This window comes from Malurus melanocephalus, unplaced genomic scaffold (assembly GCF_030028575.1).
Source record: "Malurus melanocephalus ecotype Western Australia unplaced genomic scaffold, MMel_1.1 scaffold_200, whole genome shotgun sequence".
Taxonomy (NCBI): Eukaryota; Metazoa; Chordata; class Aves; order Passeriformes; family Maluridae; genus Malurus; species Malurus melanocephalus.
The window spans coordinates 553936-578780 of record NW_026623432.1 but is presented as its reverse complement, the minus strand read 5'-3'; the positions used below and the strand labels follow the sequence as shown (position 1 = coordinate 578780).

The following is a 24845-nucleotide window of genomic DNA, read 5'->3' as shown; positions in this document are numbered from 1 at the left end:
CTTTATACATATATACACATAAAAATGTATATACATATATCTATGTTTATATATAYACTTACATAAATCGAYAGACTAGAAGCTATCTGTAACTCCATTATAAACATCTGAGATTAAGTTTATTAAGAGCTGATAAAAATTATGCAAAAATGAAAAGTCTAAGAAAATACTCCAAAAAGTCAATTTAAACTGAAAACATTAACCGTAGCACTACAGAATTTCTAAATTTGTCAGTACTACCACACACTCTTCCCCCAACACTTCACAAGATTGGATGAAAAAAATGAACTGAAAACAGATAGTTCCATATCTTACTGGCTTGAGTTAAATTGCCAAGTTTTGCATTCTGTTTCACATGCTGGGACAGTAACTTATTTTCACAAGTAATAATTAAAAGATAAGTAAATGAAACACAAGAGCCATGCAAAGCACATWACTTTATAATGCGTTTGGAACAAAGATTGCATTTAGCTAGAGGATGACTGTAGTTCTGTAGTAAGGAATTAACAGATTTTACTCAGTTCACAGTGTTAAAGTGGTCATTTGCCTTTCATTTTCCTYAGCATTCAAACCTGACCCTATATGAGATGACATACAATTTGAGACCTAATATGCATTTTAGCATAGAACAAATAAAATGGAAAGCAACAGATGGTTCAATTGCTGTATAGATATGTTTACTTACCTCAGGTTTTTCTCTTAGACCCTAGTTGTGTTGTACTCAGATTCATGTTTGCTTAGAGACCCAATGAGGCAGAACCTGGAATGTTATGGCTATTTCATTCAAAATAATAGTGTTTGCATAGAAAAAAATAAATATATGCATATAGATACTCAATAAACAGTACATTTTGATAATCTGATTGATATTCATGAAGTAACTTACACAGACATGCAGTTGGATTAAAATAACCAAATAAATATTTTTTTTCAAGAGAAAGAAATGCCTTAATGTACAAAGATATTATGGAGGGCATGTAAAGTCACAAGAAATGGATAAGTAATGCATGCAAGAGAAAACACAAATTATTAAAAAAGGGTTGTGTGTTCTTTTTCAAATAAATTGTTCATGAATGCTTCTGTTTTGCTTTTTCTTTTACTTGTAAACTTTTAATCATTCAAAATAACAGTCATTCAAAGTGCAATATACAGAAGAAATAGCTCTTTTATTAAAATATTTTGCTTGACTTGTTTTTTTAATTGATTAGAAAGTTTCCCTTTAACTTCATTCCTATATGTAAATATATGAATTCACTATGTCTCATGTTCTAATCAGTCTGTGTATGTTAATATGACAAACCAAAATTCTGTGATCAATAATGGAACAGATACAGTAAAGTTTTGGAAATATTGTCATTCATTGCATAAAAAGTAATGTTCCRTAAGAAAAGGGGTTTCCTTTCCCCAGGACTGTGTTCCACATTCTTGTGTAATGCCTCAAAATGGATATATGTTTCCTTTATTTATTGATGTATTTATTTAGAGATGGTTAGTGGATGATATTCAAGGCCACCACAGTGACAAGGAAACCACATGTATGTGGCTGTYATAAAAACTAAATTTGCACAATCTTTGGTTTTAAAAAATGTACTTGTTCTCTGTTGACCTCTGTATGTATGCATGTGGGCATATGTAAAATAGTAAAAAGAAAAAGAACGAAAGAAGTAGAAAGGTAAAACGGAGATACAGGAACCTTCAGGAAAGAGGAGCAGAAATGTGAAATAGAGACAAAAAGAGAGATAATATAATGGCATGAGCTATCAGGAAACAGAAATTTAAACAATAAATAAAGAAGAAAGAAAATATGTCTTTCCTAAACAAAGCGTGAATATGTTTGAGTAATCAAGTCCTTAYACAATAGTCTTCATCAAAAATTTATTGATACTGACCGCTGAACAGCTTTATCATGTCTGGACAGCCTGTGACTTGTGGTTGGCACCTCTTCGATTTCGTCTATCTCGCACGCATCTGCAGCATCTTGTGAGTAGCTATGCTTCATGACAAGGATATTTCTCCTGTTCATGGGCTGAACAAGTGGTTTTACAGGCTGGGGTTGTATTTCTGTCAAGACAGAAGCATCTCTTGTGCTGAGGTTACTACGGCTGCCCTTAATACTAGACACTTGTGATCCACAGTGATGGTCATGAATGCATTTTGAAGAGGATCTCCGCAGTTTATGATAATTTTCAAAGTCATCTGCAACGTCAGCAAGGTCAGCTGTAGTCCCTGTCCCTCTAAGGGTGCATAACTCATAATGAGGAGGCTCAAATACCTCCTGGAACACTGTTTGATCAAAGTCTGTTTTCCTTTGGACAAATTTTTTACGAGGCTGCTTGATCTGTACTATAATAGAGATAACAATGAGGATGATCACAATGCAAGAAGTCACCCCAATTATAGTCCCACTGGTATTGGTAAGTTGGTCCAATAGGTTTGCTTTTCTTTTTTCTGTGTGACAGGGAATAAAAAAAACAAAAACAAAAAACAAACAATAAAGCACAGAATTAATTGCAGTTCAAGAATAAGAACAGSTATGATGGGTTCAAAGATTACTGCAAGGCTGAGCCTAGTCTATGTCTGAGTTCACTTAATCAATCTCACCAACAAAAAAGAAAAGAGGAAGAAATCAGGCATTTGTGAAAGCCAAATAAACAACACACAACTCCTTTGTGTGCCTATCTACTTGGAAACTTATTTATTCAATATTGCAAGCTTAATTAAATGAAAGAGTTAATTTTTTTTTTTATAAAAAGCAACCACCATAACAARCAGATGGCTGCAGTGTCACCTCTGAACTCCATTTGCCTGCTAAAGCCCCCAAGACTGTTACAGATGTTCTTGTCATTATTTTCTCTCTCTTCCAGTAAAGATATGTAACTGGGACATTAGGTCCAATGAAAAAGCATGATTTTACTGTATTTAAAAATAAATTCTTCTTTGCATTGTGAAGTCCTAATAAKTATGAGCTGAGTGGGAATTTTGACAGTATTCAATAAAAAAGCTAATTCAAAAGAAAATAGAAAAGTTGTTTGAATTTAGATTTCAGAAAGGAAAAAAAAAAACAAAAAACAAATTGGTGCAAGTTGCTTCTTTTTTATAAACAGTAATAAAAATCCAAAAGCTCATCGGACCTACTACCCTTTACTCAGAAGCCTTTAAGAAGTTTGTCAGGAAATCCTGTATTGTGGATGAAGCAGAAATATACAGTAAAATAATGAAATAAAACCAGTAGTTTTCCCCTACTGTTGTGTAACTTTCTCTGTGGTTTGCTTTCAAAGGGCTTCAGGCACATGAGATGGTGCCTGAGCCTTGTAGAAATTCAAGTTGAAAGCATTTGCATCAGTCTCTCTCYGGCATAGCAAGACAATTGTGGTTAAGTTTCAACAACCAGTTTAGTGTAATTTTTCCTGGCAACCTAAAACATGTAAAAGGACTTAACAAAAAGCCTTTGAAATGAAAGTTATTKGCATCAAAACAGTAACATCCGTCTCTTCATAATCTCCTAGATACCAAAGCTTAACTTTTCTGTGCTTGTAGATTCACTCAGTGTTTTTCTAAGTGACTGACACAGACTTTGAAGAAAAGGCAGTTAGAATAAGCAACACTGCAGTAAATAATGTTTTTGCTGGAATCAGCAAACCTCCTTTTTGTAGTCAGAAAAACAAGAGAGGAGAAATGCACAAGACGTGATAAAAGATACTTGGCGAAGGAAAGATGAAAATCGTTCTAGAAATTAGAGTGGTGAAGCTTTTCTGTTTTCCTCTATTGTGAAAAACCAGAGAATGAATAATCATTTCCCAATTKCATGTTTAGTTTCTTTGAAGAGTATTATGCTATGACACAGTTTAGCTGTATTCTTTTGAAGTATATGTTTTCATTTGTGTTTYGCCCTATTGCACTGCTTGTCAGGATTTTACAGGCTTCAGTAGACTTATGGGCTSACTGCTAATCCACCTCATTCTGAATTTTGTCTTGATTGGTTCCTAAATTTGGCATATCCCATGTTTCCAGGAACAAATCCGCAGCAGGGGGTGACAGGGGGATACAAGACAGAAGCAAACTGTCTCCCTAGCCAGCAATGTAAGTTAGTTGAGCTCTTTTCCCTGAAGAAAACACAGATGCTGTTTTGAGGTTGGTTTGGTTTTTTTTTGGTTTTTTTTCACAACAACATATTTAGAAACTATTGTCAGAACATGGGTTGGAACATCCCACCCTGCCTATGAAATAAAAATTACATCTCATTTCCTGCGCTTGATCCTTGCACTTCAATTTCTCTTATTAYAGGTAGATTTGGTTGCTTTCTTACAGTGTTAATTCCACTTCACCTTCCTTTATGAGACCWCCTGGGCTACTATGGGCATAGCATGCAGCTAAAAGACACCTGCTACTCATATATTACTCCACTACAAAGGTAACTATGGCAAAGGAACCAAAATATTACTTTTAATTATGCTTTAGGCTGTATTGAAAACAGAAGAAGTGATCAGAAAGCCYCCCAGAAGTGCATAACCAGCCAGCAGGACATAACCAATGCAACACCAGGCAAAAACAAATGAAAATGCTGAAAGTAAAATCCACTGGCATTTTTTACCTTCCATCATTTTCTCTATTGCTTGATGTACACTCTCCCTGAATTACTCTTCCTGAGCTTTCACCCATCTGGCACATAATTAGCGAGAAACTGAAGGTCATATGCTGTATCTCATGCAGTGTAAATTACTATTTTTCCAATTCTACACCTTACCTTTGCAGTGGTTTTCATCCCAGGGATACACACAATTCTGGAGCCCATTGCAGACCAGTGTATTATTTATACACATATTACTGTGGCAAAAGAATGTGTTGGCTTCACAAGGGGCTAAAAAATGAGAGAAAAAGTTGATATTAATTAGCAAGTGATTCAGCTCTCCTCAATAAACACATCTAGGAGTGACTATGTATTCTGTAACAGGAAAAAGCTATACATGTTCCTTGAACATATTAAATAGTTGATGTGCAGCATGAAGGGCACTCAAGTCACAGACTGTTTATTAGTCTGTGGCAATAGATTTTCAGGTTTTTTTTTGAGGACTGAAGTCTCCCTTAGCATGACTCTCATGCATGCAGTGGGTTGGCTCCCCAACACTGGTAGGGAGTCATGGATGTGTTATCAAAGTTTTAGCCACAGATCAAAAACATTTTACCTTAAGGGCACTACAAAAAGAGTTAACTCTGTCTTGTCAGATCCAATATATGGTAAATGTTTTTTAAAATTTGTTGCTGAAATACCAATTTTATAAGAAAACTTGCTTGATGCAAAGATGATACATACTTTAGGGCCCATATCAATGTTGTCTGAACATTTATACACAGAGAAAGTAGAATTATTTTAAAAACCTTTTAGTCATAAGAAAGGYTACAGTTAAGAAGCACCCCTTTGGTCACAAGTATGAAGATAAAAAAAGCACAATAGTCTTCTGTGTCCCTGGAGCTTATGGTCTAGAAGAATCATGGGGAAAAGCTTCAGGAAAATGACTTTATGATAGCCATGTATTATTACTGTGAAGAGACTGCYTGAAAGCCTCCAGGAGGAATTGTACATGCTGCTAAACTGTGGTGTTTGTGGAAGTGTTCGAGATCATTAGGTGTTGGGGTTGTGAAGCTACTACTCCAAAAATGTGTAACAGTAAAGACAAATGACTCCTCTTTTTCAAACCAGAAAACCTTCCATAATTTAGAAGAGCTATAAACTTTGTCAGTGTTAAATCAGAAAAAAAAAGGCACTCTCTGTGTTTTTTTTTTAAGTTCAAGAAACCCAAAAGCATTCTAAYTATTTTTAGGGGAGAGTTAAAAAATAAACTAAGACCCTTAACTAAACAGAAAGCAGTTATGATGCTGATATTACCGATACTTTGAGTTTGACACTTCATGGAATCTGTTCYCTGCAATTTTAAAAGCAGTTCCTATGACAACATAAATGCATAGCAGAGAGAACAGCTTAGTGGTTTACAGACTAATGGCAAGACAAAGGATTTAAATCATAGAACTTAATGACTCAATATATCATGTCAAGAAATCCACTTTTCAATAAGYGTTTGAGTTCAGATATCCATGACTGGCTTATTTGGAGCAGTTGTGGTGTGTTAAGCAAATAGTAAATGCCATCAAAATCAAAGTACACACCCCCAAATATGCAACCACTGACTCAGATATAACATTTTACATATACTGTATCTGTCAGCCAAGGCAGAAGACATCAACCAGCCTGTCCACTGACCAATTGTTGTGTTTAAATCTGGTATACCATCTCCTGAGGTGCAGTGACCCTGGCCATGCTTTAAGTTTGTTGCAGGAAGGATTCCACCTTATGCTGGACAAATCAGAGCAGCACAAGTGCACATTAGAAAGGGAGGATGCTTAGGGACAGTCCTTATCAATCTGTTGCTGTCATTTGGGGACAGGGAAGGCTGAGCCTGGAGGATACTGCACCACATCATGATGTGACACATATGTAGGTAACACATCAGAGGCGTAATCATCCTTTCACACTCTAGCTGCAATTCCTGTTTCCAGGCAAGGTGAGGATCTCTTGGGATGTTTCCCACATGCAGACACAGTCTCACTGCCTACTCTAACCAAAAAAAAAGTGAGAAACCTAAGGAGATCTGAAGAGCCACCAATTCAAAATACAAAGTGTACAAAAAAAAATACCCAAATGTCAAATGAAAAAAACATGCAAGGAGAGACGTGGCAACAAAGGGGAAATATTAAAGGCAAAAATAAATAAACAAGAAATTGCAAGATTAGGATAGTTTGTACTAATAAAGCCACAAAAAAAAAAAAAAAAAAAAAAAAAAAAAAAAAAAATAAAAAAAAAAAAAAAAAAAAAAAAAAAAAAAAAAAAACCAAAAACAAACAAAAAAAAAAAACCAAAATAAAACACCAAAACATCAAAAAACATCCAGAGTGTCATGAAGGATCTTAGAAGTGAAGTGGGAAGGACAGAGTGCTGTCTTAATTCAGAAGTATAGTGGTGGTAAGTAGGAAAGGAGAGGAAAGGAGTAGAAAAGGAKAACTAAAGGAGTATAGCAAGGAAGTTAAAGGAAGAGGAAAAAAGAGAGAGCTCTACAGAAAAACAATGTCAATTGGTTATTTCATTCTGCACTGAAAGAAATGAGATTTTTATCAATTGAAAAATATTAGGAAATGTTTCATAGATAAGGGAAAAATCAAGAGCCATTAAAAAGACCCTTTTTTCAGATTTAAGAAGAAGGAATAATTATGCAAAAAGGTGACAGGGACATCTGGAAATGAAAGGCAAGAGAAAGGAAGAAAAAAGAATGAGAATTAAGATTTTCTTAAATTGTGCTATTGAAYGGTGGAGGGAAAAAAATGGTATGTGAATAAATGTCAAAACAAGATGAATRGTGATGAAAAGTAATTTCAGAGCCAGTACAGCAAACTTAGCATGAGAAAAACCCAAAAGTAAGACTCAGAAAACCAATGACAAACAGCCCCCTCTTGCTCATGTTTACAAAATTAAAATAACCGAGCCCTCTCTGTGGTCCCATGAACCTGGAATGATTAAGATGGACAAGAAGTAWATATATTTCCCCCACTCTAACCGAAGTATTTTGTTGGAATGAATGAAAGCATCAGGGGAAGCTGAAAACTTGCCAGTCCTGTTGTACATTGAAGGGATTCGGGTTTTTTTGTGCTGAAAAAAGGCACAGTGAAGGGATCTTGCAATGCTGTCTCAAGAGCATTCAAATAATAACAGAAAGACAAATGTTATTTATGTGGTAGTAAACCTGATTCTTTCATAGCAAGATGGATCTGGTCTTGATACATTCCTACAGCTGTTACAGAACCCAGGATGGCAGGAAAATCAAGCAGTTTGTGACAGCAAGGTTGTGGATGTTTTCACAAAAAGAAAATGCTGCTGTAATTAACTTCACCTAGAGAAAGCAGAGCAGATATCTCACACACCAGACACTGTACTCTATCACTCCATGGTCTTCTCCATCACTATATAAATCCTCTTTCTATCAGAGAGAGACAGGAATGCAGAGAGCTCACCTAGGGGGAACCCAGTGAGGTTTTGGTCATGATTATTGCAAAGCCTAGTGGAAAGCTACCAGTACTGTACTTTATGTCTGGGCTACTTGATCAGGAACAAGAAGTCAATGAAATCTTCTTCAGACAGCTGGAAGCAGCCTCACAAACACAGRGTCTTGTCCTTATGGAGATTTTAACCACCTGTTATCTGTGGAGAGCAACACAGCAGGTCACAAGTAATCTGGGAAGTTTCCAGAGTRCATTGGTAACTTCCAGACACAGATAATCAAGGAGCTGATGAGGATAGCTCTGCTGTGCCTCATACTTTTACAAAAAAGAATCAGTTGGGAATATGAATGYCAGGAATATCCCTGACTGCAGTCAGCATGAGATGGTGGAGTTCAGGATGCTGCAAAGAAGGAATAAACCAAAAAGCACAGTCATAATTCTTGGCCTCAGAAAAGCAAAATTTCACTGTTGAGGGGTCTGGGTGGATAAATGCCATGGAGGTGGTCCTGGAAAGATGMAGGTTCAAGGAAGGTTGGTTGATTCTGTAAAATCACCTCCTCCAAGATCAGCAGCTGTCTATCTGCACAGGCTGAAAAGCCAGGGATGGTAACAGTTATTCTGCATGGATGGACAATGAGCTCCTGATTAAACTCAAACATAGAAATGATACAAGAAGTGGCAGTAGGGCAGCATGATCCCAGCAAAAATATGAACTTCTCTGAGTGGAAGAGGACCAGGTTGTGGAATATTTAATCCACTGGGCAGACATGAATCCATGGGTCCTGTTGTGRTGCCTTTAGTTGGTGGCTCATATCATTGTGAAGCCACTCTTGATTTCCTCTGAAAAGTCTTGCTAATGGAGGCCTCAGTGGGCTGAGCAAACAGGAACTTCAAGCAGATCAACAAAAATAAATGCAAAGTCCTGTGCCTTGGGAAGAATAACTTCATGCACCATGCACCAGTAGATGATGGGGACTGACTGACTAGAAAGCAGCTTTGCAGAAAGGGTTCTGGTATGTAACGAGGTCACCTTGAAAATCACYTTGAGTCAGCAACGTGCCCTTGTGACAAAGAAGGCCACCACTATCCTGGGTTGCCTTAAAAACAACAGAATTGTYAGCAGGCTGAGAGATGTGATCCTTCCCTTCTATTCAGCATGGTGAAACCACATCAGCAGYGTTGTGTYCTGTTTTGGGCTSCTCAGCACAGGAGAAACACAGATGTACAGCAGCGAGGCCAGCAAGGGGCCATGGAGGATTGARACATCAGAGGTGTGAGGACAGGCTGAGAAAGATGGGAACCCTTCATCCTGGAGCAGAGAAGGCTGGAGCAGGCTCTTGTCCATGCATCCCATTCCCAGGGAGTAAAGAAGAGGGAGTAAAGAAAACAAAACAGAGCCAGGCTCTTCTCAGAAATGCCCAGTGACAAKACAGGAAGCAACAAGCACTAAAGGAAATACAGGAAATTCCCTCTAAATGCAAGAAATAACTTTGAGGAGGGTCAAACACTGCACAAGAGCTGGTTTACCAAGAGATGTTGTGGCATCTCCATCGCTGAAGATGTTCAAAACCCAACAGGACACAGCCCTGAGCCAGCTGCTGTAGCTGACCCTGCTTAGGGCAAAAGGATTGGACTAGACCATGTCCTGAAGTCCTTTCCATCCCTTCTGTGACTCTCTGAAAAAACCCCAACTTCATAATTAGATCAAAAGTGACAGCTGGGAGCACACAATTATGTTATTTCTCCTGTGTCCCAAAGCTGCCTTCAGTCAAGTTCTACAAAGGTACTGGCCTAGAAATGAGTGAGATAGCACATTCAGCACCATGAACAATTCATAATGATTATAACACAACTGAGCAAATTAGAACTGCACATATAATTCAACCCAATACATTTTAATAAAGTTAAGTCTCTAACCATTTTTTTCCAGCATGAAAGTACTATAATCTGAATTTAATAATGAATTAAAGAAAAATATTAATAAAGGTTATTTTTTATAGTTTGGATTTGAACTGATCATTATTTTATATAAAATAATAGTTATTTGTAAAATCATGCATACAGTATTAAAAATTCAAATAATTTCATTTTCGATTATTTTATATTTTTCTTGTAATGAATGTGAATGCTATGTATAAGAATACCTTGTATCTTAATTTGTAAGCAAAGTTTATAGTTCTTGAATTCATTATAATGTAACTTTTGCTGTTTTACAACAACTATTTACACTGAACGCAAGATGGTGCCCTTATCCTAGAAGATATATAAGCAAGGGAGTTAACAGGAATAGACATGATATCCCAGAATCTTTTTGAGGTTCAGGAAACCCCAGTTAAAAAAAATCCCAATCACAATAAGAAAACCCCTGTTTATGTTATCARGCATGTAAATATATTCTGTTTATTGTATAAATTAGAAGATTGTTATATTATTCATGTTTYCAGAAGGTTTCCACCACAGTATTCAAAAAAGCTTCTGTTTTGTATTTGAAGGTTACTGCTTTCAAAACTCTTAAAAATTGAACCAATGTAGTTGTCTATATTTTCTTACTATAGAAAGGTTTTAGAAACACACATCCTCTTAATCTGCACTTTTTAATTTATTAATGAAAAAGGAGTATTTCAATCCTGAATATCCCTAAGGCAGTGAAACATAAAGTGAATGAAGAATTCTTTCATATGCCATTTTACAAAGCAACATCAAATAAAAGCAGTTGTAATTTATATTTTAAAAAACTTGTACTGCTTTCACTTAGACAATAAAATAAATAGAAACAAGTAAGGCATTCCARTTTATACTATTAAGTGACAATATTTATGCAGCAGCATAGAAATTAAATATTCTGTGTTCTTAATAATTATTATACTACTGTAATGTTATTACATAAGTAACAAAATTCATTATCTCTGTACATTAAGCAACATTTGGTTGGGCATCTCAGGATACTTGAGGTATAAATTGCAATCATGGGCAGACCAAAATATTTTTACAAGGTGGAGCTAAAAGMAGACTTGTTATGGAATTGGTGTGCAGCCTGGCTGTTCCACTTCAGTGCAGTGCTTTCCCCAGTGTATTTCTCACTATTTCTCAGCACCATCCAGAGTTGCTGCAGCTCCTTTGCTTCCAGGGTGTGAACAACCTCTGAGCAAGCCAGCTTGGGTGTCTGTGTCGTGCTTCATTGAACCGTGTGGATTTACCCTTTGAGCCTGTTTCAAGGCAGGGATTTCAGGCCAGGACTGGATAATCTTAGACAAATGCCCTACCCTACTTGTTATTTTTAGGTTTATGTCTCTCCCTCCCTTCCCCCCTTCCTTTCTTCTCATAATATTTTTGAGAGGTCTTGCTYCCTCCTCAGGGTGAATGGGAAAATTCTGAAATCTTAACAATGGTTAGATGTGAGAAACATTTTACACTGAAGTCGTTAGACATTTCACACCTACTCCTCCTCTACTCAAGATAGCTCATTGCATCATGCTCTGCACAAGAATTCTGTGAGTACAGATCATTTGGATTTTCCTATTGTTCCTTACTGAAAAAATAGACCTTACTTTCCTCCCCAAGAGAAAGAAAAATTAAATTCTTCAGATGTTCCTTGAATCATCCTTGAAACAGAGGAAGAAGTTTTCTACCAATCTCTTCAAGGAAAAAAATCATCATTTATGCTGAGAGATAACTTCACTTGTTATTTTAAAATTATTAAGATTTTTAGTACTGTACACTASAAGTATATTGCCTAAAGTAAAATTATAATCTTTTCATTTGCCACTAATGAAAAAAAGAGGGATTCTTAAAATACAGCTATTAGAAACTTCAAAAGTATATGTGCTTAATGCTGGATGCTTCTTCTCAGGCACCTTCAGACAGCTCTGTGAAAGATAAACATAGCTTTTATGGATAGTTAATACCATATGCAGATCGATAATCTGGTCTTTAAAAAACACCTTTGTGTGTTCACGTTTTGTTGTTTGGGGTTTTCTTGATATACGAACTCACYAGAGAACGGCAGCTCAGGAGTATGAGCTCAGAGCTCCAGCCTGTGCTCAGTTTATACACTCTGGGCACCCCAAACAGTTATTTTGTGTAGGGTCAGAGAGTCATTGGGATGTTTAGCCAGTGGGGGCTTTTCAATAGAGACAGACAGCTGCGAACAGCATGGAGGGGGAGAAAACCACAGATGAGTTCTCACCAGTGTGGAGRCAATCCCAATGGCTACTTTTTAATATATTAGTGTAGAAGCAGAGAGCAAAACCAGCAAAGCTGCAATCTCTTTACATTCATAGGTCTTTGCAAAGGAATGTTTCCTCTCCACATGTTGCACTTGGCACCTTGCTGTTCCCTTTTTCAGGAAAAACACAGTCCCTAGCCCTGCATACCTGCAGTCCTTCTTCCCCAATAAAGAGCTGCCCATGCTGGGTGATCACCTTCAARTCTGTAAACAAGGACTTGAGTGCTGTTACTTGATCAAACCACACACYACTGTTCTAAACATGGCCTTAGATTTCTATCCAATTATGGGTTTTGTTAATAAAAATAAAATAAGAGTGATGGAAACTTGTGCTCCATTAGGAAAGTCACATGTGACAGGGCTCTAAAAACAGACACTGCTCAAAGGGCTTTAACAGATATGAGAAGGAGTGAAGTTTTTCTGGTCTGGGATTTCTGGTCCAGGGTTATGGGCACAGAAGGAAGCCATGCTGCCCAAAGAGCTGTCAGAGGTGAGGAAGTGAACATTTTGCCTGCTGGGCATACAGAGGATTTTTCCTCTTATCCCGTATGCCCTGGCTCTACAAATCTGCTTTTAGGCTAAAGCGTAGGTGTGTCTGCTGAGGAGCAGCTCTTTGAAGAAGCTGTAGGTGTAGCATGTCTGTCATTAATCAGGCTGGAGATCACTCTTCAATCACGGAAAATGAAATGAACAGTTAGTCAGTGGGTGAGAAAACAAAGACTCATTTTTCAAGTCTTCTTACCAACTGAACAGACACCTTTTGATTATACCAGCTTCTTGTTTACCTTTCTGATTCTTATATTAATTTACTGGATATTTAAAATCTCACAAAAACAGTGACTCCCATGGATAAAAGTATGATTATACTTAGAAGATATTCCAAAGATTAAAAAAAGGAAGGACATAAGCAGACAAACCCCACAATGRCAGTTGGAATAGCTAATTATGTTGATAATGAAATATCAGATCATCGTTCTAAATCATCACCTATTATCACCTATTAAGAATTAACTAGTTARGAAGTGTTACTTAGAGCTCAACTASKATTTTGATGAYAATATTTTCACGYAAGAAATTGAACAACCTCATGCATTGTATGCCTTTTCTTCAGTCATATTTATAGCACTGCTGCTCTGAAAGCATCACTGCTAGAGGTTTGGAAACTTGTAAGACTACTTTTTAGATGCCAATAAAAAATGCATGCCTGAATACATTTCAAAAAACAGAAATACATTTCAAATGTATTTGGAACCCACTGRTAGAGCYRCATRAAAATAATAATGTAAGAAATCTCTGTAAGATTTCTCTGTTCTACACAAATGTCAAGTCCCCAGGAAATGGCTCTGTAACAAGAATTAACACTGAACAAACTCCCACAGAAAGAAAACAATGTTCAGGTTTAGTAGCCTGTTCCCACAAAATACCRCTTTCACTACACAGAGCCTTGTGTAAGGGAAAACATCACATTAAGGAGAGGAACTTGGGGAGCAACAGATYACACCTCCTGGTCCTTCCCACAGGAACAGTAAATACAGGAATTCTACTTTGTCACTCTTTCCCATGCACATAACTGCAACATAAATCTTCTATTTTGTTCCTTTATCTTCTCTATATGAGCAAAATAGAATTTTTTCCTCTTAGTTTGTCCCTGAATAGAGACACAGGTGTCTGCTCCCTGATGCACATCTCCCTGAATGAGGTCTGACATCCCTTCTCTTCCATGCAGATGATCTAATTATTCCCACACGCTGCTGAAAGAGTTGCAGTTTACATGCCATGAGCTGTGTCTCACAGTGTGTCTCACTGACATCTGCTCTAGCTGACTCCTGACAGCCAGCACCAGTATGTGGCATAGGGCAGCACTTATGGACAACTGACAAGACACAGAAAGTACCATCTGCATCACCTTTAAATCTTTAAAGTCAATTCCCAACACTAAAATCACACATGCAGTTTATTCTACTATTTATGAGCAGGCTGTGTAGACATATTTCAAAGCACAATTAAGCCTTTAATAGATTTTCAGCTTTTAGTGAGCAATGACAATTCAGACTMAATTTACAGAAAGCACATCATGTTCATATTTTGAATTTCCCAATCAGAATATGGTTCAGTATAAACTATCATCTGCTTACAAGAAAGGAGTATCGCATAAGATGTAGCATGTCAGGTAAATATATTAGGAATACTGTAAGAGAAAAAAAAATCCCACATTTTCCCTTATTATCCTCTAAAATAGGAGAGCGTTGMAAACATGCACTTATTCAAACCTTCATTTCAAGTTAGTCATCATAGTGCTACACTCTCCCGTTCTTTAAATTCTGTGAACCTCCAGTGTCTTTGCAGTTGTTTCTAAGGTAACAGATCAAGATGCCTTGTGAAAAAAGTGAATCAGATCTTGAATATTCAAGACATCTCCAGTTGCAGAAATGAGAAAAGGGCAGTATCATCTCAAACAAGGGTTCTCAGTGTCTTTTAGACCCCGGCCTGATTTGTAGGCAAGAAAAATATAATCCAACCTGAGGYTGCAAGTGTGAGAGTACAGTGGTGCATGCAGTTTCAGGCATGTAAACTGTCAGAAATTTTTAATCAGAGCCATAATTAAGGAATTACGGAGGCTGTTCTCAGCAGAGACTCATTGCCTCATTGCAGGGTATGCACACACAGAATACAGATGAAGAATGTATTTGGTAGGTTGYGACTTCATTCCAACCACTGACAGCCACAAAGAAATCTTTCTGTCAGATACAAAATGCACAAACCAAAAAAACATTAAAAATTAACATGAACTAGCACRTGAAAATAAAAGCATATGCACCTTTCTCAAGAGGCCAAATATGTATTACTCCCATTAAAAAAAAACAGATTTATATCTTTCACAAGTCTTTCACAGGATTGCCTGGGTCAATCATTTTCAGTGAATGGTATTGTTGGGTTTTGTTGAGGGATTTTGGTGATTGGTTTGATTGTTTTCTTAAATTGGCTAGACCTATATTTTGCCTCTTTCAAAGGCTGTTTTGCTCATTATCTAAGTCCAGAATTCATATAAAAATATAAATGCAAGTAAGGCACATAAAGAGAATATTAACTGGAATATGAAAAGCTTTTAGAAAGCTTATGTTGCTGCAAAAAAACCCCTAAACTCATTGCTTAACAGTATCTGACATACATGTTCATTGATATATGAAACACTCGCTATGTGTGATAAAATAATCATAAAGTATTTTTCAAATGTAAATCATAATAAGACCTAAAAAATCAAATTCAGAGAAAATTATAATACTCGATTAAAACATTCGGAGCTCTATTATTTTCCATGTTGTAAGCAAGGAAAAACTTACATGGTAGCTTGGGGATCAGAGAAAAGTCACAGTTATATGACTGGACAGSTCATAACCACTTGTACCTGTTTTCTTGATTTTGAATCCTGTGGTCTGTCTACTGCATTACGAATTATCACTCACTACAAATGCTTGGAATAAAAACTGTTTTGAATACATTTGGAACATAGCTTGTTTGGCAACATACTTCAGTCACTGCTCTGCACGAAGAAAATATTAACGGATTTGGGGATTGGTAACATTTAACAAACTGAAAGGCAGATGCATTGATTAGGGTCTTACGTTCTTGGAAGGATGTGAAGAGCATCTGGAATCGGCTGTTTCGACTGCCTTCATCTGCCCACATGCGGATTACACCCAGACCTGTCCTCAGCATGACATCATTAGCAACAGTGCTGCAGAACTTTGCCTTCAAATCCTCCACGGAGCTGCTTCCGTCATAGACTGCTACAAAATTCCTTTTGCATTCGTTGGAATTCTGCATCTCGTAGTCCAAGAATCGCAAGTAGATCTATGAATCAATCAAACAACAAAGGCAACATGTACAGAAAGTTGAGAAKGACTGAAAAAAACATTAAGCAACTTTGCTTTGCATTGTAGGAGAAAGTACAGAATGCCCCCATCRAAACAATTTTTCTGGAGCTGGTGATCCATAGGGCACTTCCTTAAAAGGGCATAAATATGCAAACTGAGCCCTGTTTGTACTTCCTGGTACTTTGTCTTGCTTCAAAGTAAAATCTATTAGAAGATCCAGATATTTCTTTGTTCTTATTCATAGTAAGGTCCTAATTTCCAAATATGTACCTTTTTTCAGAAGAATGGTTCTTCAATCTGAAGGACAGATAACCTAGGAACTTTTTCTTTTATTTCTTGGCACAACATATTGCTGTATTACGACTGACATGTGAAATAATAAGGCAAATCATTGTTGCTCCCTCCCTAGAGTCAATACTTGTCATCTTTATATGTCCCTGCTACGCTGATTCAGGAAGTGAGAAACTGAGAGCCAGGCAGAACTCAGTCATTATTCTTTTTATGTTTCCTCAAGGATCTGGTCACCATCTCAGCTCTTCCAAACAAAGCATTATGGTATACATTTTCACAATTTAGCAGACTTGAAATCAAGCMTATTTTGTGGAAACTCCTAGATACCTAGAAAGTTTTTTAGAAAATGTCTCTTGCATACAAGAGTTGTTTCATAAAGTAATAGATACATTGTCATTTGCAGAAGAATGTTTAAATCTGCCTAAAAARAAGCAGGGGTAAGGATAAAGGGCTATAATTTTATATTCAAGGGTATATGGATTTTAACAGGGAAAACCACCAATTTTAAAAGCAACTGACTGCACAAACAATTTCAAATATTCCATTCACAGRGAGGGCAAGTAATATTTTCAATACATACATGATACATAATCAAACTGCTGAGGGTACGCATGGAACTTCAAGAGAACAATACAGAAAGGTGAATTAGGGCAGAAATTGTATGAAAAGGCAGTAAAAATACCCAGCATAAAGCTGTGTGCATCTTCAATTGAAAAAAAATAACTAAAAAAGAAATCCTACTGTATTAGACATCAAATAYACTTATTTCCAAACAATTTTATTGACTTCAGGTATTTTTTTTTTTATATGCATAGAACAACTGTTTAATAAGCTTCTCTGCATCTGCATAGCAACAAGACTCATAATTTCACCTCATTAATACATTAAAGCTCTTATGGTTTGAAAATTATGTGCTCTTAAGAAGTCTGCCACAGTTTAATAACAACTCAGATTTTTTAATGGGCCTTTTCAGGGAGCATGTTATGGTATATTTTCATTCCTTGTTATGTTTTGCATAAATGTCTCTCTGAAGAGAACATTTGTGAAAATTTTTTACTAGCAAATGAAATTAGGTATACTAAGTTTCATTTTGCTTGCCACACCTTTTTTTTTTTTTAATATGCTATTCTTGCATGTTAATGATTACTTACTCATATTCCATCATTTCCATCCTTCAGATGAATTCAGAGGAATATATTTGAATTAAATTGCAGCAGGTGCTTCGGTTTTTTTGTTTTTTTTTTACTTTCACCAGGTATCCTGTGTTTTACATACTATAAATTAAGAAAGCTGCTTGTAATGGTTTCTGCGAAATGGATCAGTTGACAGAAATACACAAAGACATATTCAGATGGAAATATCTTAGATCAAGGTATATTTTTTACATTGTTTTTAACTTCATTTACTGGCTGCCCCAGTAAAGCAGCAGAATGATACCCTCTCTTGTGCTGATAGGAAAAGATCCYGCTTGAGGGAGGGAGATTTGGGAAGAGGCAGAGCCTTGTTACAAACACACAGCAACTGGCAATAGCCAGGACACACCAGAGAGCTGCTTCTGTGCTCCAGGATCCTCCTGCTCAGACAAGGGGATAACAGTCCCTGTGCAGCCCTGGCAGCCAGCCTTTCCTGGGAAGATGCTGAGACAGCCCATAGTCCATCTCAGCATAACTTAGGGAATGAAATGTGCCCCCTGCTTTTCTTTTCCCAGTTAACATAARCAATGTGCTACAGAAAGGTGCCTCTGTGCTTGCCAGCCCTGCCACAGGTACTGCAGTGACACTCTCCTGTAGCAGATTATATGTAATATTGCACACATGTGAGTGCTTTCCAGGAGGCAAAAAGTGACAGATGGATGTCTCACAGAGGTTTGCAACATGCTATTGTCATGAATCATTGCTTTCACTCTCTATATATCCCCACCATACCTATACCATTTATATTTATATGCCATGCATATACATATACATATACATATACATATACATATACATATACATATACATATACATATACATATACATGACAGAGCACAAAGATATAGTGCAATGCATCACTTCACATTTTTATCTATTCCCCTCATCAGAAAAAACTTGTATTTACTCAAGAAAAAATATCACCTTAATCTGATGGCAGAACAACAGTAAAACTATATCTGCTGGGTGAAAGACCTCTCACATTTGTTCACAGGTTCTTTATTTCTGTCCTGCTGTCTTTTATAGATGCATTTATATGCACAAGTGTATGCATGTACATATATATAAGCACATAATGTCTTGTAAAGAGTATCCCATTTCAGTATAGAGGTATAATTTTTATGAGTTTTCAATCTTACAAGAAATGTGTGCTAATCCTCACTGTGGTTACAAAATACCAGCTATCCCACCAATTTCCAGTATTCATTAATTATTACTGATCTGTTCAAACACACTGTTCGTATAGCAGTTSAGACAAAATCTTATTTCTATGGGCTTATCATTTGACATTCTCTAGTTTCTAGAGGCACACTATTCTTATAAAATAGTAAAATATTTCTTAGAATAGCAGTCATAAATACTGAAAAGGAATCAAGAGAATAATAACTCAGCATTTTGCTTTGAGTCTTTCAGYGAAGAAGCCAACACCTTCAGCTCTTCCCAAGAGTGAATTCTTCTGTCAGTCATATGAGTTCATTMCCCTATGTGAGAAATTCAGCCAACACCATAACATAAATAGACTTAATAGGTAGTGGAACCTCTGGAAAGAAATATTTGACTTAAAAATATATGTCTATCCTTTAAAAGAAAGATGCCCCTTTTCCAATGGCATGAAGCTTCATAAATTAGAGAAAATAACTTCCTGATATTCTGAGGTGAGTTGGAGCTTCATTCTCAAAATTGCCTTTGCAGATGACTACTCCCAGAACTTTATGTAAAACATGGAGGACTTGCTACAATATGCCCTGAAATCAGTGAATATCTCTCAATCTACCTGTTTGGATCAGACCTTTGGCTTAAGACTGCAGTGCATTTTTAAAAACTGGAAACTGATTACACAAACTGACAACCTGATATTGGATCAGATTTTATTTTAAAGAGCTGGAATAATTTAATTGCATCTGTACGCCTCTGCCAACTTTTATGGTTTTATTGCTATATATTTGCCATTGTTCCTGTCACTGGCTGTAAGACCCACACTGGCAGAAGAAAATGACTAATAAATTGAGTTCCCCAGGGAAAGAATAAAACTGATTATATGACAAACTCTTATCTAATGCAAAATGTTCCCTATACATAGCTTTTTGAAATCAGTGGCAATATTCTCATTWCTTTCACTGGTATGTGGATGTCACTAAAAGAAATTAATCAGAAAGTGAGAGGAAAACTATCAATATTACCAGTTATTTCATTTACAGAGATCTTAGCCATTACTTCTATCAGCAGTGGATAAGAAATTTTGTTCTTCTGAAAGAAAGCAAATGAACTAAAGAGGTCACAGACTCAAACACCACCATCTGCCTTCATTAAACATTTTTTCATTGATGCCAACAGGAGCTTTTGGAATGAACATTTCCATAGATACTGACACATTAYATTAACATAATCGAGGCATTCTTGCTGAAGAGAACATCTTATTTGAAAGAAGAAGCATAACTACCATATCTTCTTCTTTCACATTTTTGCTACAAAGTTTTAATAAGAGTCTTTCCTCAAATCATCAGCTCCACACTACTTAGAAAAGTAGGCTGCTCAAATATTAGATTTACTGAGTTTCGAGATGTCATTGTAAATGCCAATGTCATTAGCTACAAAACCGATAAAGCCTCACTGCAACCTTGGCATATGTAATTTACCCTCAGTCACATTACATTTTAAATAATTCTTTTGTCACCTTTAAGGTTTGTATTGTCACCATAAATAATAATAATAAATAGTAATGCTGGGTAAGTTTTATTATGTCTTTTAATTTGAAAGCAACAGAAATTTCTGGCTGAACCTAATAGGAAAGAAAAACCRAAATTATTATGAACTACAAGTAATATATCACCACAGTAAAATGGTCAGATTATAATCTGCTCATAGTGAATCACTTTTGATGTTTTCTGCTTTTTAATCAATCACTGAAGGTTAAGGATGACAACATGATTGATCAGGCCAGTCAGGAAAAGCTTCAAACCATATCCCAGCATATCAGACTTAATATATGTGCACAGACACTCAGTCCTCTCACACCAAACCAAACAAACAAAAAGCMATCGTTCAGCTGCCAAAAGTAATTTAGACATAAAAGAAAAACCTCTTCTTAATCCAAGCATAATGTCCAGGTTCTGCATACTCAGCCTCTGTGTTCAGTCAATTCACCCGTAATCACAGGACTGCCTTAAATTTCCCCATTGCTAAATGATCAGCTACAGCACCTGCTTTATTCTGCATCACTTTGTCTCTGTGTGATTAACAAAGTACTTTCAAGATGATACCTCCAGTATTTAGGCCTGAGAAACCCAGTTTTTAAAGTAGATTGTGCAACACTAATTAATCTCCTTCAAGGCAACCAGACACCAAGTACACCAGCCTAAATAACGTATTACTAATGATGCTTGAATTTGTCTTCTGCAATGGCCTTTGCTCTTGCTAATATCATAAACTTTTTTTCAATCAACATTATTCCAATCCAGAAGTGCTAACAATACATGCTCTGTTTGGATTTTTGTTTGTTATTCTGTTGTTTGGGGGTTTTTTTTTAGGTTTTTTTCAAATTTTTTGGGCGTCCTGTTGCTATTCTGGGACCATGCTGTGCAGAGAACTCCATACCTCATATTTTCTTCTCTTCTGGAGCTTGGAGAATATTGTCTGTCAAAGATGACAACTTTATATGCTGCTTCTAAGACCCTGTGATTCACAACCAAGGTTCACATGTCAGAACACCATTTTTCTAGGCGAGTAAAGCTCTTTGGATTTCTTTGCTTTGTCCTATTTGTTTCTTCAAACTTCTGTGCCTCTCCAATATCTGACACTTACTCTGTCAAGTCATTCTCATTTTTCTCTAGTACGATGCAAAAATGCTCACAAGTGARCAACATTTACAGCTCCTTGGTGCTGTTCTGCTTTTTAGCACTGAAAACAAAATCAACTCTTGCTTCTGCTGCTTCCTTTGACAGACATTGTATTACTTTCTTCTGTAGCTTTTTTTAATAGCTTAATAGCTATTTGCTTTGAGGATAATGAGGTTGGTTATATTTCTGTACCTGAATGGAACAGATTCATGGCAACCTAAAAGTGGGAGTTTTACAGTATTACTTTGGCATTTGCATTAACATGCCTTCTTAGCAGACCTACGATGCACATGATTCTAACCATGGACTGGCCTTGTGCCTTCACCTCAGAAAACTGTTTTACATGATGGATTTTAAGAGTTTACCATAGGTAAACAATATTTTCTTCTTTTTAAAATGAAATTTATTCGCTTTGTTCCATATATACACACATATATACATATATACATATATACATATATACATATATACATATATACATATATACATATATAATTACATATTTACATATGCACCTATGCTGAGCCTTTTTTAATTCGTAATATTATTGACATTTTTTGGGTGTCAGTAAGCTTCAGAGCTTCTTCAGAGACAGAGAGCATCTGAAGCTTGTAAAAGTGTCTTTGGCTGTTAGGCTATTCAGCCTTTAAATTTTATTTTTCTCTAACGTTTCAAGAATCACCACTCAAATGGCTCCTATTAAATTTTAGTGCCCTACTTAAAGCTTCTCTTCTACATCTGATTAAAAAGTCTCCAAAAATTAGAGGTATGTTAGTCTGCCAGTGCTACACAGCTTAAACTGCTTTTCTCACCAGTCGCATCTGCGAGCACAAATTTTCACTTCACATGGGAGAGCAGAAAATATTTTGGTTTTGTCAGATCAGTTAAAACAGACCCACTCATAGCTCCGGAATCACTTCACCTCGTGTTTGCTGCTAAMTGTCCAGGAAATGCACGTCCAACAACTCAGTCTCCCTCCAGACTCCTCTCAATATGAAGTCAGGCTCTTGGAACCAGAAGTGTCATCTCTCCCTTTGGGCAGGAGGGTGCCAGGCAGCAGCATTTTTATCCTTTGTAAACATGCAAGTGTCTTGGTTATGCTGGGTCACGCTGCCTCGCTCCCAGCCTCATTCCTCAGCACCCCAGCCTTGTCCATTGCCACGCTGCCAGCTTGGGCCAGCCCCCTGCCCAAGCAAGACCATGACACCCCAGCCACCATGGCCAGGCCTGTCCAAATCTCCTCAGACATGTCCTGGAGCTGTGGGCTCCCCCATCCTGCTCCCTCCTTGTGTGTCCTGCTCCCACTGCTCCCCAATAGCTCTGCTTCAAACAGACACAGCCACTCACCGGCAGCCATGGGTTAAGGATGCTGCCATGATATGCCAAAGCCAGGTACTTGTTAATTGTTACTCTGGATTTCTCAATCCTTTGTGTGAAGTCTTGCATCCTATAACCTTTGTCCAATATCATRTTTAGGTGGGACAACAGAAACAGACATCCCTTTGCTTAATTACCTCGTGACTTCATTTTCTTTCTCATGGTGCAAAAGAAGAGGGTACTCCCTCTATTTGCTCAGTCTAAATGTACTKTATTCCTTCAAATTAGATTATTTCCACTGGACTACATTCAAATTTATTCTTGTTTCGATGCTGTTTTCTGAGGTTCCCAGAGCTCCTGATAATAGTGCTTTTTCTAGCACTGCTTGCTATTTTCTTCACCAGCATCAGAATATAATATTTATTAATGTTTTATTACTCTAGGTATCAAATTCTGTAGTTTTATTTTTTTCTACAGAGCTTCTCAAAGAACAAGCATGATACAAAGGTACCTTGCTGAGAAAGTTACCCACCAAAGGGAGAGCATCTTCGTGGGGGGCCTTGTCAAACTGCTAACACATCCAACATAGAAAAACACTTGTTATCCCTCCAACACTTCACCCTCAACAGAAAGTAAGAAAACTATAACTCTTTTCACCTTCCAATTTTCTATTCCTAAATACCAAATATTTACTTATCCTCCACTTGTAGCCAAGGATATCTCCGATTTTTTTCAAATTCCTGTGCAATAAGCTCATACACTTCCTTCTTTGGGCTTTGTTCCTCACTGAGGAATTTTCAGATAAGGAAGTTCATCCAGAACTTTACCGTTCTGGGTAGGTTAGCACTTTCAGTCAGCAACTCTCTTCTTAATTTTCCATTCTTGCCCTGACTACTAATTGAAATCACATTCTGCATGAAGGACCACCAGTCTTAGTCTATTCAAAATTCGCAGCYATCTTACTCAGCAGGAACTGACTTTGAATGATTACAAGAAACACAGATTTTTCAACTACTCACTTTCAAGTATAAGACTCCAGGTCTGCATATAGATTGAAGTTGTGTTCAAACTGCCTTCTGCTGTCTTCTGCACTTAGAAAAAGTTTGAGCTCTATATGCGTTTTCAGTTTTATTTCCCTCTCCCTCTCCCTCTCTCTCTCTCTCTCTCTCTCTCTCTCTCTCTGTGATATAAGGTAATCAGTGATAGCTGATTTAAGTGTGTGCAGCAAATTTTCTGCTCTCTGTCCCATTCCAGCTCACTGAGGATGCAAGCATTAGATCCAGACTGTCAGTTTAAAGCTCGAGCTTAAAGACCTCAAGTACACGCTTCCTTGCTGATCTCATTGCTCATATATTGAGCTCAGACTTGGCTTGAGTTTGGAATTGGAAACCAAGGGAAGGACCTGARTCTTGCTTCTGCAGACAGTTTAGATTGGATGAGCTTACGCCAAATGAAATTGCAAGCAACCCACATCCTGGCACAGCTTAATTAAGAAACTAAAGATGAAAAAGTCCAACCCAAACTCTCTCTGAGAAACACTTGACTTTTAGGCATAATTCCCAGTAACAAACTGTGCAGCCCAGAGTACAAGAACATGTGGATTTAAAGATGACTGCTGAGTTCTCACTGTTCTTAGCAGGAGAGCTTGTTTTCATAGGTRCAAGCTGACATAAATTAAAATGATGTCACTAAATAATTGTACTGAATATGTCATGAATTCAAGGTTAGATAAGGACAAAGGAAGCTGACTGTAAAACATAGACAGTAGATTCCAGTTCAATGGAATCMGATCTATAAACAATCTTATCATAAATCTTACTTTGTACAAGTTTCTAAAAATTATCCACTTTTTCCTTCCTTAGTATCTGTATGTTTTTCATCTTGTCCCAGTATGTTGAAACTATAACTGTGTAGGCATCTATGCATTTATATACTTGTCAGTGTGTATTAAAATATATCTGTTTGAAAACCACACTAAGTTCAAATTCTAAACTGGACTTACCCCTCAAAGATGGATCTAGGCCTGAAAAATCTTTTTTTTTTTTTTCCTAGCTTGCTGTGA

At 36.9% G+C, this 24845-nt stretch overlaps 1 protein-coding gene across 1 annotated transcript in view; it reads right to left on the bottom strand.

Annotated features, from left to right (window-relative positions):
- Positions 1-24845, bottom strand: part of LOC130577880 (neuropilin and tolloid-like protein 1) — a 29601-nt gene that overhangs the window by 1780 nt on the left and 2976 nt on the right. The window contains exons 2-5 of the mRNA XM_057373511.1: positions 15895-16123; positions 4745-4858; positions 1890-2448; positions 686-760 (exon numbers count right to left, since the gene is read on the bottom strand). Of these exons, the coding sequence (XP_057229494.1) occupies positions 700-760; positions 1890-2448; positions 4745-4858; positions 15895-16123 (963 nt within the window). The 3' untranslated portion in view covers positions 686-699. The remainder of the gene's footprint in view (positions 1-685; positions 761-1889; positions 2449-4744; positions 4859-15894; positions 16124-24845) is intronic.